This window comes from Vitis vinifera, chromosome 13 (genome assembly GCF_030704535.1).
Source record: "Vitis vinifera cultivar Pinot Noir 40024 chromosome 13, ASM3070453v1".
Taxonomy (NCBI): domain Eukaryota; kingdom Viridiplantae; phylum Streptophyta; class Magnoliopsida; order Vitales; family Vitaceae; genus Vitis; species Vitis vinifera.
The window spans coordinates 1,358,101-1,374,331 of NC_081817.1; the positions used below are offsets into that span (position 1 = coordinate 1,358,101).

Genomic DNA, 16,231 nt, shown 5'->3' on the forward strand with positions numbered 1-16,231 from the left:
TATTCCCAAAGTTTTATTCAAACATCCTTAAATATTATATTTAATTTTAAAATAATGTTAACTAATAATAATAATAATGAGATATTCGACAACCTTACTAATCATTATATAACCTACCAATTATTATGTTACGAGTTAAATATAAGAAAATGATTGAAAAAGCACAAACTTTTTTTCCTAAAGGTCAAGCACAAGGTTATATTAATCAAAAACCTAACAATAGTAGAATGTATTCCTGTCATGGGGGCAAAAGACATGGAGACAAATACAAACCTAACTGTGAGGCAAACCTCTCCTTACACGTCTCTTTGTAATAAATCCTCATGGGGTTTGGAAATCTATCAAAAGCCAGACCACCCATGTGGAGTTCACATGGATAATTTCAAACGATAAAGTCAAATTCATCCAACTTAGGAGTGTTTGACTTTCCAAGGGTTGGTTGGCAGCTTAACCTTGGCTTATGGGTTTTATTTTATTTTATTTTTGCTTAAATTTCATTAATAAATACAAATATTGATTTTTTTTAGAAGTGATTTCTAGTTAAAATTGCATGCACAATGTTTGATATATCGGGAAAATAAGAAGGTGAGTAAATAAATCTAAATCGAGCTAAAAAAAATACAAGTTGAGATTTTATAATCTTATCCTAAAAATCATACAAATTGAGGTTATAAAATAGTAACTTAAATTATGATTGAGTTGACCTATGATAACATGAGTTGAATTTGAATCTAAATTATTGGCAAAGGTATCATACCTTCATTTTCAAAACTATAAGTAAGAGGATCGGGTAAGGGCTCATGCTGGTCAAACTATGAAGTGTAGTATACTTCATTAGGCCCGTCTTTAGATACATGTCAATTGTTAATCACCTAGCTTTCTTCTAAAACCCATGCATCCATTTTGCAAAAATGAAAATAGTGATGAAAAATTAATGAACCTCATATGATACTTTATTTGTCAAAATATTTATCATAATATTTTTTATATTTATATAACTTGAACTTTCCATACTGTGAAGAAGCAAGACGTAGCATTTCTCTTTCTATTAGATGCGAAATTTCGGAATAGCATTAATTCTAATTCCAATTGAGTAATTTATTGAGATATAAGACTATAAAGGTATTATAAAATTTTTCTTTCATTTCTAAAGACAATCCCTTCGAATATAGAAGGTTTTAGTTTCTTTTTTGGACTATTATATGAAATGAGTTATGCTTGGGGAAACATCAAATTGTTTTATTTTTTATGTTTTGAAAAATTTTGAGCTATTAACAATCAATGCATGTTTTTGAAATGTTGTTTTTATTTCCCCAAGTGGGATGAACCCTAGTAGAACCAGTTGAACAGGCTTAATTTAAGAACCCATCATGCATATTGGGTCTCAAAACCTCAATCTAGCCCATTCATCTCCAGGCCCAGATCTTAAGGCCAAGGCACCATCCACCAATCAACCAAGTTCTCTCTACCTAAGCAAATCTAAGAGGAGAAAAAAGAGGAAGAAACCAGAGAAAATGGGAGCTATTGGCAACAGCTGTTTTCATTTGGCCTTCAAAAACCCAATTGAAAATGGCGTGGTATTGATGAAGAACAAATCTTCATGTAAGCTCATGGTTCCAAGCAACTCATTCAAAGTGAAGAGGATTTCTTGCAAACTGTCTGAAAGTGGGGTTGAAGAAAGCGCCACTAGCAATAGGGTCTCAAACTCCAATAACAGGATGGAAGACTACAATACAGTCATGAAGGGGATGATGAGGAATCCATATGAGTATCACCATGATCTTGGTCAGTGTTCTTATTTTTCTTTTCCCTAGTTTTCTGATTATTCACATTTTAACCCATTAAGATTTCATTGGATTCTCCCTTTTTTTTTTCCCTTTCTTTAAAAAGGGCTGTGTACTTGCTGATTTGTTACTTTTTGGGATTTGGATGCTCCTGTTCAAAAACTCAATTTGAAGTCATCTTTCTGAAAAGGGCATTTTTTTGGGGGGGTTCAATATGTTCTGAATTGTGTTATAAACTATGGATGGATCTGTATGAATCTTGTGATTAATGGAAGCCTTCTAATGGGTGTTTGAATTATAGTACTGATAAGGGTGCTTTTGATAAGATCTAGAACCAAATGTGAATAGGAAACTGCCACCTAAAGCCTACTGTGGAGTTAAGCAATCTCTCCCACTTTGTTCAGAAGCTGTTTCCCTACCATATAGAACTAAAAATCTAGGTTACATTTGGATTTCAGAAGTAAAAATGGAAAGGAAAGGGAAATGCTCAAATTTTCTTAAAAATGGATTCCATCCTCCTTGAGCTAGTTTCAGCATTTTCCCTGTTTTTCCCCACTAGTTTTTTCTGAAATTTGGATCCTAAACAATAGCTAATTGTAAAAAATTTGGTGGTTCACTTGTCGCTCAGGAATCACAACTGCAAGTTCATATTTATGAGAGGGGATTTGGGTTCATTCCGCATACTTATTACACTGGCTTGAAATAGCTGATTTAGCCTAAAGGACATGGTGATTTGTTTTGGGTTTTAGCTGACTGGTGCACATTGATTTGGACGGTTCTACCAAGGCAACTTGTGTAGCAGTTATCACCCTCATGGATGGAGAGAGCCATGGCTCTGTCCATCAATGACCAAACTCATCTGATAGGTGATAGAAGTCCCATTCAAGAACTAGGGCATTGTCCCATAAGAGGCTTGCCTTGATAGAGAGTTAGAGCACTGTTTCTGGACTTTTTTGGGCATTTAAACAATTTATCATGTCATCATATTCTTGGGATCTGTTCACTTAATAGCTTTGGTAGATACTACTGCAATTGACTTATTGATTCTTTGTCATAGAAAATACTGATAACTTCTCTTTTTTGATATGGCTACAGCTATGACTGCAGCCAATTCTACCAAACTTGTTTTAAGAGAACCAGTTGTGGTTTATTGTGGTTGCTAGACTGACCTAATTACTCTGATCCGATTCGGTTTTCAGGCATGAATTACACATTGATCACTGATCATTTGATTGTGGGCTCCCAGCCTCAGAAACCTGAAGATGTGGATCATCTGAAACAAGAAGAGAATGTGGCCTACATCCTAAATCTGCAGCAGGACAAGGATGTTGAGTATTGGGAGGTTGACTTACCATCTATAATAAAAAGATGTAAAGAACTTGAAATCCGTCACATGAGAAGGCCAGTAAGAGAATCTCCTTTTTTTTTCACTAATCATTAAATAAACAACATCAATTCAAAACTGAATCAGAGGAGATATCTAATTCTTTTGAACAATATTTTCTTTTCCTCTGAACCCTTGAAGGATGGCAAATTTTCCATGTTATATCGATGGTTTTCTCTTTTGGGAATCAACAAAAAGGAAAATAATGTTTAGCCTTCAGGGCTTCTTGATGGTGGGTTATTTGGCTTACTGTGTTGAGTTTATATATTGGTAGGCAAGAGATTTTGATCCAGATTCCTTGAGGAGTGGATTACCTAAAGCAGTTTCGTCGTTGGAATGGGCCATCTCAGAGGGAAAAGGAAAGGTATATGTACATTGTACAGCCGGATTGGGGAGGGCACCAGCCGTTGCAATTGCTTACATGTTCTGGTTTTGTGGCATGGATGTGAGTGTCTACCCTCTCATAGTTAATTCTTCCTTGCCTCAAATCATGTATTGCAGTATTCAAAATCAGTTGTAGTAAATAATGGGGGAGAATTTTAAGCTGTCTTGGATTAATTCAGTCATGGAGATTACTTTCTAAATTACATTTGATTAGAACTTTGGAAAAGTTTTATAGTACTGTTGTGGCATGTCATTTGGGCAGCTGAATACAGCCTATGATACGCTTACTTCAAAGAGACCGTGCGGACCCAGTAAACAAGCAATACGTGGAGCTACTTACGATCTAGCTAAAAATGACCCATGGAAGGAACCTTTAGAGAGTCTCCCAGAACGTGCTTTTGAAGATGTTGCAGATTGGGAGAGGAACTTGATTCAAGACCGGGTCCGTTCCCTGCGTGGAACTTGAGGATACTGGTAAGTAGTTTTGTTTGTTGTCTTTTAACTCATCCAAGTTGAAACCAATCCAAGATGGAGCTGGAATTCTGGTGCTGAGTGGTTGTCAACACAGCTTCTAGGGATGTTCTTTGCCGAGCTTTTCATAATCAACTATTTGCATGATAGTTCTGCTATGACACTATTGATTATTTGTATGATTTTTTAGTGGTGGCTTAGCCACAAAAAGGAATTTTGATCCAACCCAATTACTGATTATATTCTTTATATTCTGGCAGTTGTCATTTCCACACAAATTTCCAGAGTGGTTGAATTGGAGACTCAAAAGCATTATGTTATGGCAGGAAGTGAAGCTGAAGGGGCAATATCAAGGGTATACTCAAAAGCAAGATTCATCACATCTATACTCATAATCTATGATCTATCTATCTTTGAATACGAAAATAAGAAATTTTATTGTACAAATACACATAAAATATTGATTATCTGACACTCCCAAATGCAATATTAGTTGTAAAAGCTTTCATTGCTGGCATTTAGTACTCAATTTTCAAGTAATTTGGAATTTTGACATTTTTCTTTGGTTCACTCAAAAGGGAAAATCAATAACCATTTCAGCCTAGCATAAAAAAATCTTCATTTTAAATTAGAAGTAATTCATCAAAATCTTGAGAACTGAACCTGAAATTGTCTGAACAAATTCAGTGAATTAGTCATTTAGTGGCACCTATTTGAATTAAACATAGTTTTTAACAAGGTTCCTGCTCAGCAAAGCATAAACATGGAGTGTCCACATGATTTTCCTTCCACAGAAAAAAGTCATAGGAACCAAAATAAAAGACACCTATCAAAACAAGACAGACCTCTATAGAATCTTTGGGAAAGATGTGATTTTTATTGGGTTTATAATCTACAACAGATGTACAAGATATCATCACTAGGAATATTTCAGGTGGTGGAGACGGTCTGGAGCTTTGCAAGTTGTGCTTGCCGGTATCCTAAATGGAATGCTGTCACTATCCACAATAGACAGACCTGATGTAACCCAAAGAGAAATAAGAAACAAGAAAGTGAGAAACATTATTCCTTTTGGTTAGAGAGAAATGATCAGGAAAAAGAAAGTACTGCAAAATGAGAGCCCAGGTTAGATTTTCTTGCAAAGCAATGACCACAAATATTTTGGATCAATCATCGATCATTTAGATTTTCTAACAAAATGGATACCCGGGAAATTGATTAAAACATACAGGCAGGGCATATAGAGAGACGGTTGATGTTCTCCCATTAAGGGTGCTGAATAGCAGCTTGTACATTCCAGCAGCTGTAGCATCTCCAAGCCTTTGAACAATTACATCTATGCATACCTGCAGTTGTGTGTGATTGAGACTTGAGTGAAAACAAATTTTGGTGCTTTGGGCATTCAAAATAACTAGCAAATGTTGCATGTGAAACACAATAATACATTAATATAAAGTGGAATTTACTTAGTTTATGTTTGGGCATCAAAATAAGAAACAACCAGTGTTCGTGCTCTTAAAGATATTCAAGTTCCTCTCATATGAGAATAACATCTCAACTCAAATGAAATATAATTTAAGAAATTTTTTTGGGTATGATATATTTGATGAATCCATGCTGCGTTCATATCAGTTCTTTTGGTGAATAGAATACTTACAATTACCCTTGAGAAAAGAAAAAAAAAAAATCTAGTGAATAAGATCCATACCTTAGCTTTGTATTTCTCATCCTGTGAGACAACAGTAAACAGGAGTTCTCTTCCAGGTCTTGTTACAACATAAGTAACCACCTGTGAAGTAATGGAAATGAGAACTGACAGATCTACACACATTTTCATCCTAAAACAGCCTTTTTTCTCTAGCCTGCTTACTTCCGAAGCCCAGATGAATATCTTTTTGCAGCAATAGTGAGTATGACCAAAGAAAAAAGAGAGAAAAAAGAACAAACTGACATAAAACAGGCAGTTGTATGAGATAAACCTTCCGGACAGTTTCAGAGATAGCAACAGCAAACCAAGTTGGCCATACAGCAATAGCAACCAAATTTGTAAAGGAAACAAATGGAGTAGAACAAATGGCTGTAGTAACCCCGGCAATTGTAAGGATGCGTCCCTGTATTTGAATAAAGAGAATCAGGATATACAAAAGTATGACACTGGAAAAATAATAAATAGCTTATCTTGTACTCTAAATTCTTGAAGTAAATTAAATAAAATGAGTACAAGACCATCCTATTAGAGTTGTACAGATATGCTGCCGGAGAAAAAATACATAATGTGGCTACCTCACTACTGGAATCCTAAAAATAATGTCTTCTAACCAAACTTAAAGTTGTGGACTCAAACAATTCACATTAATTTTAGTTAAAGAGGCTTGCATGCATATTTATGATCATGATCAGGTGTGGGACAAAGAACCACTAATTTCTAATATTTTAACAAATTGATATATCTCATTCACATTTTAGCTCTATGATTTTTTTTTTAAAAAAAGGTTCCAAGCAATAATACATCTCATAATATAAAGTAAAGAAATATTTTATGCATAACTACCCCAAAAATCATGCACTATTTTATTAACCATGCCTGAAATCAGTGACAGCAGGATCTTTCCTAGGTCTCAAGTTTTCTGCCAACTTCTCAATGATTTCAACTCTTGGTACAGTACTGAACTTAGTTGTTTCCAAAAACATGAAATTATTAGTGGAGATCCCAAAGTGTATTAACTTAGAAGAAGTTCAAATTCAGTTGCATAAAGGTGCCATCTTGAAGCTTCTAGTATCTAAAGGAGGATTACAAATGAAATGGTTTCACATCACTCATCAACTGAAGCACATCTATTTCCCTCCAGGAAATGGAACAGCTATCTAGAAGGATAATGTGCTTAGCATGACAAATCTAGTGCATCAAGGATTGAAAACATTTTTTTTTTTTTCTTTTTTGGTAGGAAGATAGCATGGTAAATGTTCTTCTAGGTGCTTACTAGGTGAATGTTGGAATCCTCAAAAAACAAACAATGACAAACAATTTTCTGCAGAAGCCTCTAAAAGTACCATACCGTTAAGGTAAGTTGTCCAGCAAGGATAAAAACAGCAATAAAGCTATTGATCTGGGCAAACAACTTTCTTCTCTCAACAGGGGTTGAAACAGTCATGGCAATTACAGTCACTTTCTGCAGTAACAGGAAAAAGGAAGTCAGCCAGAAGGGGGAACATAGAAAAACAATATATCAAAGTGGAACATCTAAATGAAAAGCCAGAAGAATCCAAGAAAGTGCAATCTTAAATATAAAAAAATTCAAAGCAACAATTAGAGTTACAACATACACAAATTATAATTTCCCTAGCAGTTTTCACACTGAAACATTTACCATTCCTAGTGGGTTGCATGTGCATTTCAGTTTCAGAAGCCGGTCAAACAATAAGGCTGACAATGACATCCATACGAAATTTAACAAACAATTAAGATGCCTCGACCCAAGGAAGAATGAGATAGAAAAAAATGATACAGTGTTGTCATACAACTGATGACAAGCATTTAAAATTCTTCAGCACACAATGTACCAGGGAATCACAAGCTTTCCAGTCATTCTATTCCTGGATTGTTCAAATAAAATTAAAAATAAAAAATAAAAAATTGCTGGACAACTATAATATTGAGAAACAAGGAACAGCTTAGACTATTACTGGATTACATCCATGCACAGGTGTTCGCCAGAGTCGAAGGTTAGAGGTGACAACAGTGGTGGTCCACACGCGAGCATGGGAGTGGAGAAAGACCTTTTCCAGGTGCAGACTGGTAGGGAAGACATGTCAAGCACTGGAGGGAAGAATGGCTGCTTTGGTGAAGGATTGGACTGCTGTTTTCAAAGGGATGTTTTTGGAGGCAGTGGCAGGAGGGCCTGTTTGGAGGTTACAGGGGACTCAAAGGGGGCAAGTGGGCCGATGGGGGAAAGCCCAGTTGAATGGCAAAAAGACAAGAGGGGAACTGGGCCCGCGGTTGAAGTTAGAGGAGGTTTGGGCCGGACCCATTTGAGTGGCCCTTCTCTCTTAAGGGTGGGGGGTAGAATGGGGGTGGATAGTCCATTAGGGCTCCTCGTGGGGGACGATCGTGCAGCAGCAACTGTCCCGTTGGAGTGGTTCAAGCCGATGTCGGCGTGGATCTCAGGCACTGATGAAGCTTTCCAAGCTGAAGCGACAAGGTATTCCTCTATTCCCTCTCCTTTGGTGTCTCAGGGGGTGCGGGGCTTCTCTTCATCTATTTCTTGTCGGAAAAGAGCAGCGAATGGGTTTCGAAGACGCGGCTGTGGATCGGCGACGGAGATGGTTGGAGTGGATGCGGACATTAGCCCCCTGAACATGGTTTTGGCTGACGGAAGTGTTGAGGCAGCCTCTTCCGGGGAGGAAATGGTGCTAATTTTGGTCGGCGAGACGAGTCTCGATGAAAGCAACCCTTTGAGACAGCCTGTGGTTGGAGCGGAGTCGGATGGGGAATGGAAGTCCTCTTGCCTTGCTCAGTTTAGTGATTTTATGGGCATACCAACCACGGGATGTGAAGAGGAAATTCTAACCATGCTCAAGAAATGGATCATGAGGAAAGACCAGAAGAACCAAAGGTTTGGGGCTAAAAGGATCAAAGTTGAATCCTCAAAGTTTGTAAGGGAACTTAAAAGGTTGGAGTGTTCCATTAATTTTAAAAGTTTACGGCATGGAAGAGCTCTATTTCGAGAGAGTGGGGGTTCAGTCTCTAAGGGTAAATGAAGTTAAGAATTCTCCCTTAGAACGTGAGAGGGGCAAATGATAGCGATAAAAGAAGACTCATCAAATCTCTAATCAAGACTCAGAAAACGGCTTTGGTTTGTTTGCAGGAGACCAAAATCCAAAGTATGTCGTGTAGTTTGGTTCGGTCTTTGGGGGTGGGCAGATTCTTGGAGTGGGGCGCTCTTGATTCTCGGGGTATGGCAGGGGGGGTGTTAGTTTTTTGGGATACTAGAGTTTTAGAGCTTATTGAAATGGAAATTGGGAATTTTTCGGTCTCTTATCAATTTAAAAATGTGGAGGATGGCTTCTGTTGGGTCTTTACAGGGGTGTATGGCCCTGCTGTTGGGAGGTTTAGGGAAGATTTCTGGGAGGAGTTGGGGACAATCAGGGGATTGTGGCAGGACCCGTGGTGCTTAGGGGGTGATTTTAATGTTATTAGATTTTTTGGAGAAATGAACAGTATTTCAAGACTGTCTTCAGCAATGAGAAGATTTTCAGAGATCATTGAGGATTTGGAATTAAGGGATCTCCCTTTGCAGGGAGGGTCTTTCACGTGGAGGGGTGGGTTGAACAACCAGATTCAGTCAAGGTTGGACAGATTTATAGTTTTAGAGGATTGGGAGTGTTATTTCAGTGGGGCAATTCAAGGTCTTTTACCCAGAATTATTTCTGACCACTGCCCAATTTTGTTGGACTGTGGAAGAACGAGGAAAGGGCCTTCCCCCTTCAGGTTTGAGAAAATGTGGCTGAAGGAAGAAAGTTTGAAGGATTTGCTAAGGAATTGGTGGGTGGGCTTCCAATTCAGAGGCTCCTTCAGTTTCACGCTATCTGAAAAGCTAAAAGCGCTTAAGGCCTGCTTGAAGATTTGGAATAGAGAAGTGTTTGGTAATGTGACTGCTAGAAAAGAATCAGCTTTAAAGCAGATGATGTTTTGGGATTCAATAAAAGGAGATAGGGTGTTGACTGCTGAAGAGCAAACTCTCAGAAAGCAGGCTTTGGAGGAGTATAAGAAGTGGGTGATAATGGAAGAGACATCATGGAGGCAAAAGTCTAGAGAGTTATGGCTGAGGGAAGGTGACAAAAACACTGGCTATTTTCATAAAATGGTCAATGCTCATAAGAGGGTCAACTCCCTAGTGAAGATCAAGATAAATGGGGCGTGGGTATCAGAAGAACGTGACATCAAGGAGGGTGTGGTTTAGGCTTTCCACTCTCTGTTGTCGGAAACAAATGAGTGGAGGCCCAGATGCAATGGGCTGCAGGTTGGGGCTCTGGAAGGGGAAGCTGCAGCTTTGTTAGAGGCTCTTTTTTCTAAGGAAGAGGTGTTTGGTGCTCTCTTGGATCTCAATGGGGATAAAGCTCCTGATCCTGATGGTTTCACAATGGCGTTTTGGCAATTCAGTTGGGGCTTTCTAAAGGAGGAAGTTATGGGGTTCTTCAAGGACTTTCATGATCAGGGCAAGTTCGTCAAGAGCATTAATGCCTCTTTTATGGTTTTAATTCCTAAGAAAAAAGGAGTTGAAGACCTCAAGAACTTTAGGCCTATAAGCTTGGTGGGAAGTCTTTGTAAGTTGTTAGCAAAGGTGTTAGCTAATAGGCTTAAAAAGGTGATGGGTAAGTTAGTGTCCAAGTCCCAAAATGCATTTGTGGAGGGAAGGCAAATCCTGGATGCCTCGTTGATTGCGAATGAGGCGATACATTCAATGCAGAAAAGTGGGGGAGGTGGCATCCTTTGTAAGCTGGATATTGAGAAGGCATATGACCATGTGAGTTGGAGTTTTCTTCTTTGGTTGATGGAAATGATGGGTTTTGGAGCCAAGTGGATCAGCTGGATTCAGTGGTGTATTGGGACTGCCAATTTCTCTGTCCTTATTAATGGAACTTCCTTAGGATTCTTCCAAAGTTCTACGGGTTTGAGACAGGGGAATCTCCTATCCCCCTATTTGTTCGTGATTGTCATGGAGGCCCCTACTTGTTTGTTGAAGAGAGCAAAGGAGGGGGGGGGGGGGGGGGGGGGGGGGGGGGGGGTTTTGTCGGGATGGCAGCTCAATGGTAGAAGAGGTGTGGGAGTGGAGATCACTCATTTGCTGTTCACGGATGACACTTTAGTTTTTTGTGAGCCTTCCATTGATTAGGTGTCCTACTTGAGTTGGCTTCTTATGTGGATCGAAGTCATGTCAGGGTTGAAGGTGAACTTGGACAAAAGTAAGATTATCGTGGTAGGAAGAGTGGAAAATGTAGAGGAGGTGGCTCGTGAGTTTGGTTGCAAGGTTAACAAGCTCCCTTCTTCTTATTTGGGTCTTCCTTTGGGGGCTCGTTTCAAGGAGGTGGCAACTTGGGACGGAGTTGAGGAAAGGTTGAGGAAGAGGCTTTCTCTTTGGAAAAAGCAGTATATCTCCAAGGGGGGTAGAATGACCTTGATCCGGAGCACTCTGTCCAGCATGCCTATCTACTGTATGTCCCTATTTCAAATGCCAAGGAGCGTGAGTTTGAGATTGGAGCGGATCCAAATAGACTTTATTTGGGGTGGTGGGACCCTGGAAAGGAATTTAGTGGAATGGTCTATTGTTGGCTCAGATAAACGAAAGGGTGGATTAGGTGTGAGGAACTTGGCGTTGCTAAATAAGGTTCTCCTATGTAAGTAGAGTTGGCGTTTTGCGGTGGAAAGGGAAGCTTTATGGAGGCAAGTTATAAGTGCAAAGTATGGGGAAGAAGAGGGTGGTTGGAGGTCCTATGTTGCGAGAGGCAGTTATGGGGTTGGTTTGTGGAAACCGATTAGGAGAGGTTGGGATGTGTTAGGTGACAATTTGGTTTATTCTGTGGGAAATGGTAGGAGGGTTAGATTTTGGAAGGAGATGATCCGTGATTTTGGAAGGACAAGTGGTGTGGAGATGATCCGTTGTGTACTTCTTTTTCTTCCTTATTTGCTATATCCTTGGATAAGGAGGCTTGGGTGGCAGATATGTGGAGCCATTCTGGAGGGGGAGTGTGGGCTCCTAGGTTCTCTAGGCGGATTAATGATTGGGAAGTGATCGAGGTGGAGCGCCTTCTTTTCAGGTTGCAAGGGAGGAGGGTTTATAGTGATGTGGAAGATCAAGTAAATTGGACTAAGGCAAAAGACGGAAGATTTTCAGTTAAGTCTCTTTACAAGGCATTGGAACCGGAAAGACGTGAAGAATTTCCTGCAAGCGTTATTTGGAATTCTTTGGTGCCTCCGAGGATGAGTTTTTTTGCTTAGGAGGCTATGTGGAAAAAGGCCTTAACCTTGGATCATATTCAAAAAAGAGGGTTCTCCTTGGCTAATAGATGTTATTTGTGTCTGGTAGAGGAAGAGTCTATTGATCACATTCTCCTGCATTGTGGGTTGGCTAGAAGTTTATGGAGCTTACATTTTTCCCTCTTTGGGGTTTTGTGGGTGCTCCCCTCTTCAATTAGTGGGGTGGTTAGGGCCTTGTGTGGGAAAGGAAAGGAAAAAAGTGTGGTTTTCAGCTCCCCTGTGCCTTTTTTGGATTGTTTGGAAGGAAATAAACAGTAGGGTGTTTGAAAATGAAGAGCAATCGATTCATGGGTGTAAATCGGTTTTACTTTGTAATCTGTGGGCGTGGACCAGGGGGTTTTTTGGTTCTAGTCCCCCCTCCGTTGTAGATTTTGTTGATTGGTTAGGCCCTGGTTAAAGGTTTTTTCCCTCTCTTTTGTATACCTCCTGTATACGCTGGGGTGCTTCCTTGAAGTGCCTCTTTTTTCTTAATATATTTCTCTTTATTCATCAAAAAAAAAAATCCATGCACAGGTGCACCATCTGCTGACATGGTGAGTTCACTTCATTTGGAAACTTGATTCCAAATCCACAAAAAGCAAGCTTAAAACTCTTCCATGGTTAAATATCTTCTAGATACTTTATGTTGTCTGTAAATCTTAAAAGAAATAACCGGGTACGTCATTAGACAGAGCTGAGTGGTGAAACAAGGACTCATGAAACCAACCCCAACTAGTTGGGATTAAGGGTTTGTTTGAGTGGTTGAGCTGAGTTATTAATCTAAAAGAAAACTTCTTCCAGAAAAAGAGATGAAGTTGTTTCTACAACTTTTGTCTAGTGGATAGAAGCACAAGTGGGCTACTACTGTCACTGATTGAAGCCACTCATCTATATTATGTTTTTTTTCCCAGGGAATTTTGTTTCTGGCAACAAATGGAACCTATAAAACATAACATGAGTTTCATCATATTTTTTGCTTGCAATATGAGAAATTAAGGTTTTTTTTTCCAAAAGAAAGCATGTCTATGATTTCCATGTGAAATCTCACAAACTACTCTTAACACCTTAGGAATATTTCTGATATTGTTGCAAAACTCCTTAACTACTGGGATTAAAATGCATTACTAATGACTAGCAATGTCAAATGGGTCATGGGTCATGGGTCATGACTCATAGATGAAAAGTCTAAGCAAGCAATTAGACTTTTATAAAAAGGTAAATTGAAATATGATGAGATGACAATGGTATATAAAAAATAATAACAAATAAATAAAACAATTGATTTTATCGGAAAGGCAGGAATACAGGATTATAATCAAGCTTTATATGCATATAAAGCCATCTTTTCTTGTAATTCAAAATACAATATAAATTGTGAGGATGATTTTGAATCTCAAAACACAATTCTGTGAAAAAAAGGTGTATCTGACCTGAAAATAAAAGAATGATGATACAACCGCACTCAGCCACAAGAACAAAGACACATATAGCAAATAAGTCGAGGACAATATAAGTCGAAGTCCATCTAACATGGCCCAAATCTGAGGGTTCATCAAAGAAGTAGGTGATTTAGGAGAAGATCCTTTTTTAACAGGTGCAGCCTGCCCATCAGCTTCATTCTGTTGATCTGGGTCAGCTTTTCTAAGAGCAAAAACAACCAAGTCAACAATAGGCAGTTTTCCCCTCAAATTCCCTTTCCAATAAACATGAAACAGCAACAAAGGAACTCATTTAATGAGGTTTTCCCCAAATAATATCTAGATGTGCATGTGATAGTTCAAATCAAAGAGCAAAAAATTTAATGAGAACTACATTTATTTCCCATAGAGCATTATCAACAAGCCAGCATGTAAAATGTTCAAGATTGTTCAATTTCATCCTATAGAAGATGAAAGCATTCGGATAAATTGTGCTTCATATGAGAAATAAAAAGTTCCTGTATACAGACTTCTTAAACTTCTGACATGGTGTCCTACAAGAAAAAATTATGGAAAATAAGCCAATGTAACTACAAGGTAGGTCACCACGGAGATGATAATGGACCACAGGCCAAATGAATTAATTTGAACAATGTCTGCTGTATTCAACTCTTACTGTAAGCAAGAGCTTCCTAGTTATTTTAAAGATTCCTTTCGAAGCAAAGAAAATAAAAAATTAAACTAACCTGATGAGAGACATTTCTTCACTGGTATGAGATATGTGTCGAATGATCCCTTTTGATGACTGTGCAGCAAGTTCCATCAAAAGAGCAGCAAATAGGAGCAAAACTGAAAGTAACCAATCCATGGTTTAAATCAACATAACAAAGTAACAATTATGAAAAAGCTTCTTCCAAATGAAGCAAAAAGCATACATACATGGTCCCAACCAAGCCATTCCTGTGGCAAACAATGACCCAAAAAGTTGGCCAAGGGTAGCACCAGCACCAATGAACCCAAACAATCTCAAGCCTGACTGAATACAAAGCATAGTTAAACAGGCACAACAATATATACTTATCAATAAACACGAGGTGGCAGCTCACAGACCTCACTGTCCATCACATCTATTATTCTAGCCCAAGTCGAAGATATGGTAATAAGATTAAGAAGAGAAACCTTGCAAAAAGCACAAATTCCCATCATAAGCCCAAATTTGAAGATCCTGAATAATAGTTAATGGAATAAAAAAAAAATAATCACAAACAACTCAGAACTTGAGAAAAGATACTGTCATACCCAAAGAAACAAACCAATTCTCACTAAGACATAAAACCATCCATGGACATCCCAACTCACTGAATGTTCAGCACCAGGTTGACTCACATCAACCTCTGAGTCCTCTTTTAAAGTCGAGGATACAAAATCCGAACCCTAGGAAAGGAAAACCAGACTAATTTAGCTCAAATATGGCCCCAAAAGAATGATAATTAGATTTATTGCAATGATAAACACCCCAACTCAAAAAACATTAAACTTTCCCGTAATTCTCTATCTTATCTTACCTTCCATTTGGATGATGAATGTCCAGCTGAGGAAGAATGCCACAGAACAAAGAATACCACAAGAGACACACTAAAAAACCTGTGTATCAAAACCAAAGCCTGGAATTTCAAGAGGCACATATCACAACCCAAATTTATAAGTGGAATTTCAATAAACACTATCTGGGTTCTCACATTTAAGCTACAAAGAACCCCTATCAAAATGATTCACACTCCGAAGACACCCATGTTGTGCTGTGTCTCATCATCCACATTTAATCAAGCATTTGTTTTGCAACAAAACAGAAGTTGGTGAAATGGGTCCACCGAAAAACCCATCCAAAATGCGTAAACCTTCGATAACTACAACCATAATTGAATTGAAATGATACCTTTGCTTTCGAGAGATTGGGCAACGAGAAAATTAGCGTGGAAACAGGCGCTGCCACCAAAGTGAGCGCCAGAGATCCCACGAAAAGCCCCGGGAGCTTCGATAACCCCAAAGAAATTGCCCCTTCATCGCGTAGCGGAAGAACCACAAAGTAGGCACTCAAAATCTGCAGATCAGAGGGAAAATCCAATAGGGTAAGAAGGAGAAAAGCTCAGAAACTGAAGAGTCAAAGTGGAAGATGGAGAATGGGAACTGACGAAGAAGAAGCAGGAGGAGGAATGGAGCAGAGCGGAGGTCTCATGAGGATGCACCGTAACAAACATGGACAAGATCCCATGTAGGTAAGACCTTGCACTCATTTTTGTGATTTTGGTTATCCCACAATAGAGGATTTCTGGAGTGATTGGGAGGGAGGAAAGGAGGAAGGCAAATTTTGGTGGCAAGGCATTTCCCAATGTTCTCACTCCCTCAGTGCCTGACTTACAAGGTCAACATGCTAATAAACACATATGCATTCATATCTGTCTATATGCATATTTTCCCTTATTATTATTTATGTTTTTTATCAACTTTATATTTTTTTTTGGGACAAAAAAGAAAAGAAAAACCCTCTAATAGTTCTCAAAATTAAAATTAATATTTTAGCTTTACAAACACCAATGTTTAGTTTAAGTTAAACCAACCCCAAATTATAAGCAATCAGTTGATATTTAAAAAATTTGTTACTAAAAATAATTAAAAACATTCCCAAAAATAACCCTGATACTCTTTTGTCGTTTGCCTTTAGGCCTTCCGTTTGAACAATTCATTCTCTAGTGTTAAAGTGTTAAGAAGGCCTCCA

General features: G+C 38.6%; 2 protein-coding genes across 4 annotated transcripts; one reads left to right on the forward strand and one right to left on the reverse strand.

The window, feature by feature from the left end:
• The first annotated feature begins 853 nt into the window (after positions 1-853).
• Positions 854-4,540, forward strand: LOC100251903 (phosphoglucan phosphatase LSF2, chloroplastic). Of its 2 annotated transcripts, XM_002274370.5 has the most exons (5): positions 854-1,785; positions 2,984-3,189; positions 3,443-3,613; positions 3,815-4,026; positions 4,284-4,540. In XM_002274370.5, the coding sequence occupies exons 1-4, from the start codon at positions 1,371-1,373 to the stop codon at positions 4,016-4,018; spliced, it is 996 nt and encodes a 331-aa protein (XP_002274406.3). In that variant the 5' UTR covers positions 854-1,370; the 3' UTR covers positions 4,019-4,026; positions 4,284-4,540. The 2 variants fall into 2 exon arrangements, with proteins under 2 accessions (XP_002274406.3, XP_059598107.1); XM_059742124.1 differs by having other exon boundaries at positions 1,279-1,785; positions 3,815-4,540.
• A 152-nt stretch (positions 4,541-4,692) lies between these two features.
• Positions 4,693-15,913, reverse strand: LOC100258787 (uncharacterized). Of its 2 annotated transcripts, none has more exons than XM_019224459.2 (13): positions 15,648-15,913; positions 15,392-15,556; positions 15,021-15,119; positions 14,815-14,889; positions 14,566-14,634; positions 14,395-14,491; positions 14,202-14,304; positions 13,468-13,678; positions 7,080-7,193; positions 6,003-6,134; positions 5,732-5,812; positions 5,253-5,369; positions 4,693-5,040 (listed from the first exon to the last, which is right to left on the reverse strand). In XM_019224459.2, exons 1-13 carry the CDS (start codon positions 15,747-15,749, stop codon positions 4,954-4,956), a joined length of 1,452 nt encoding a protein of 483 aa, XP_019080004.1. In that variant the 5' UTR covers positions 15,750-15,913; the 3' UTR covers positions 4,693-4,953. The 2 variants fall into 2 exon arrangements, with proteins under 2 accessions (XP_019080004.1, XP_010658199.1); XM_010659897.3 differs by having other exon boundaries at positions 14,755-14,889.
• Between the last annotated feature and the right edge of the window lie 318 nt (positions 15,914-16,231).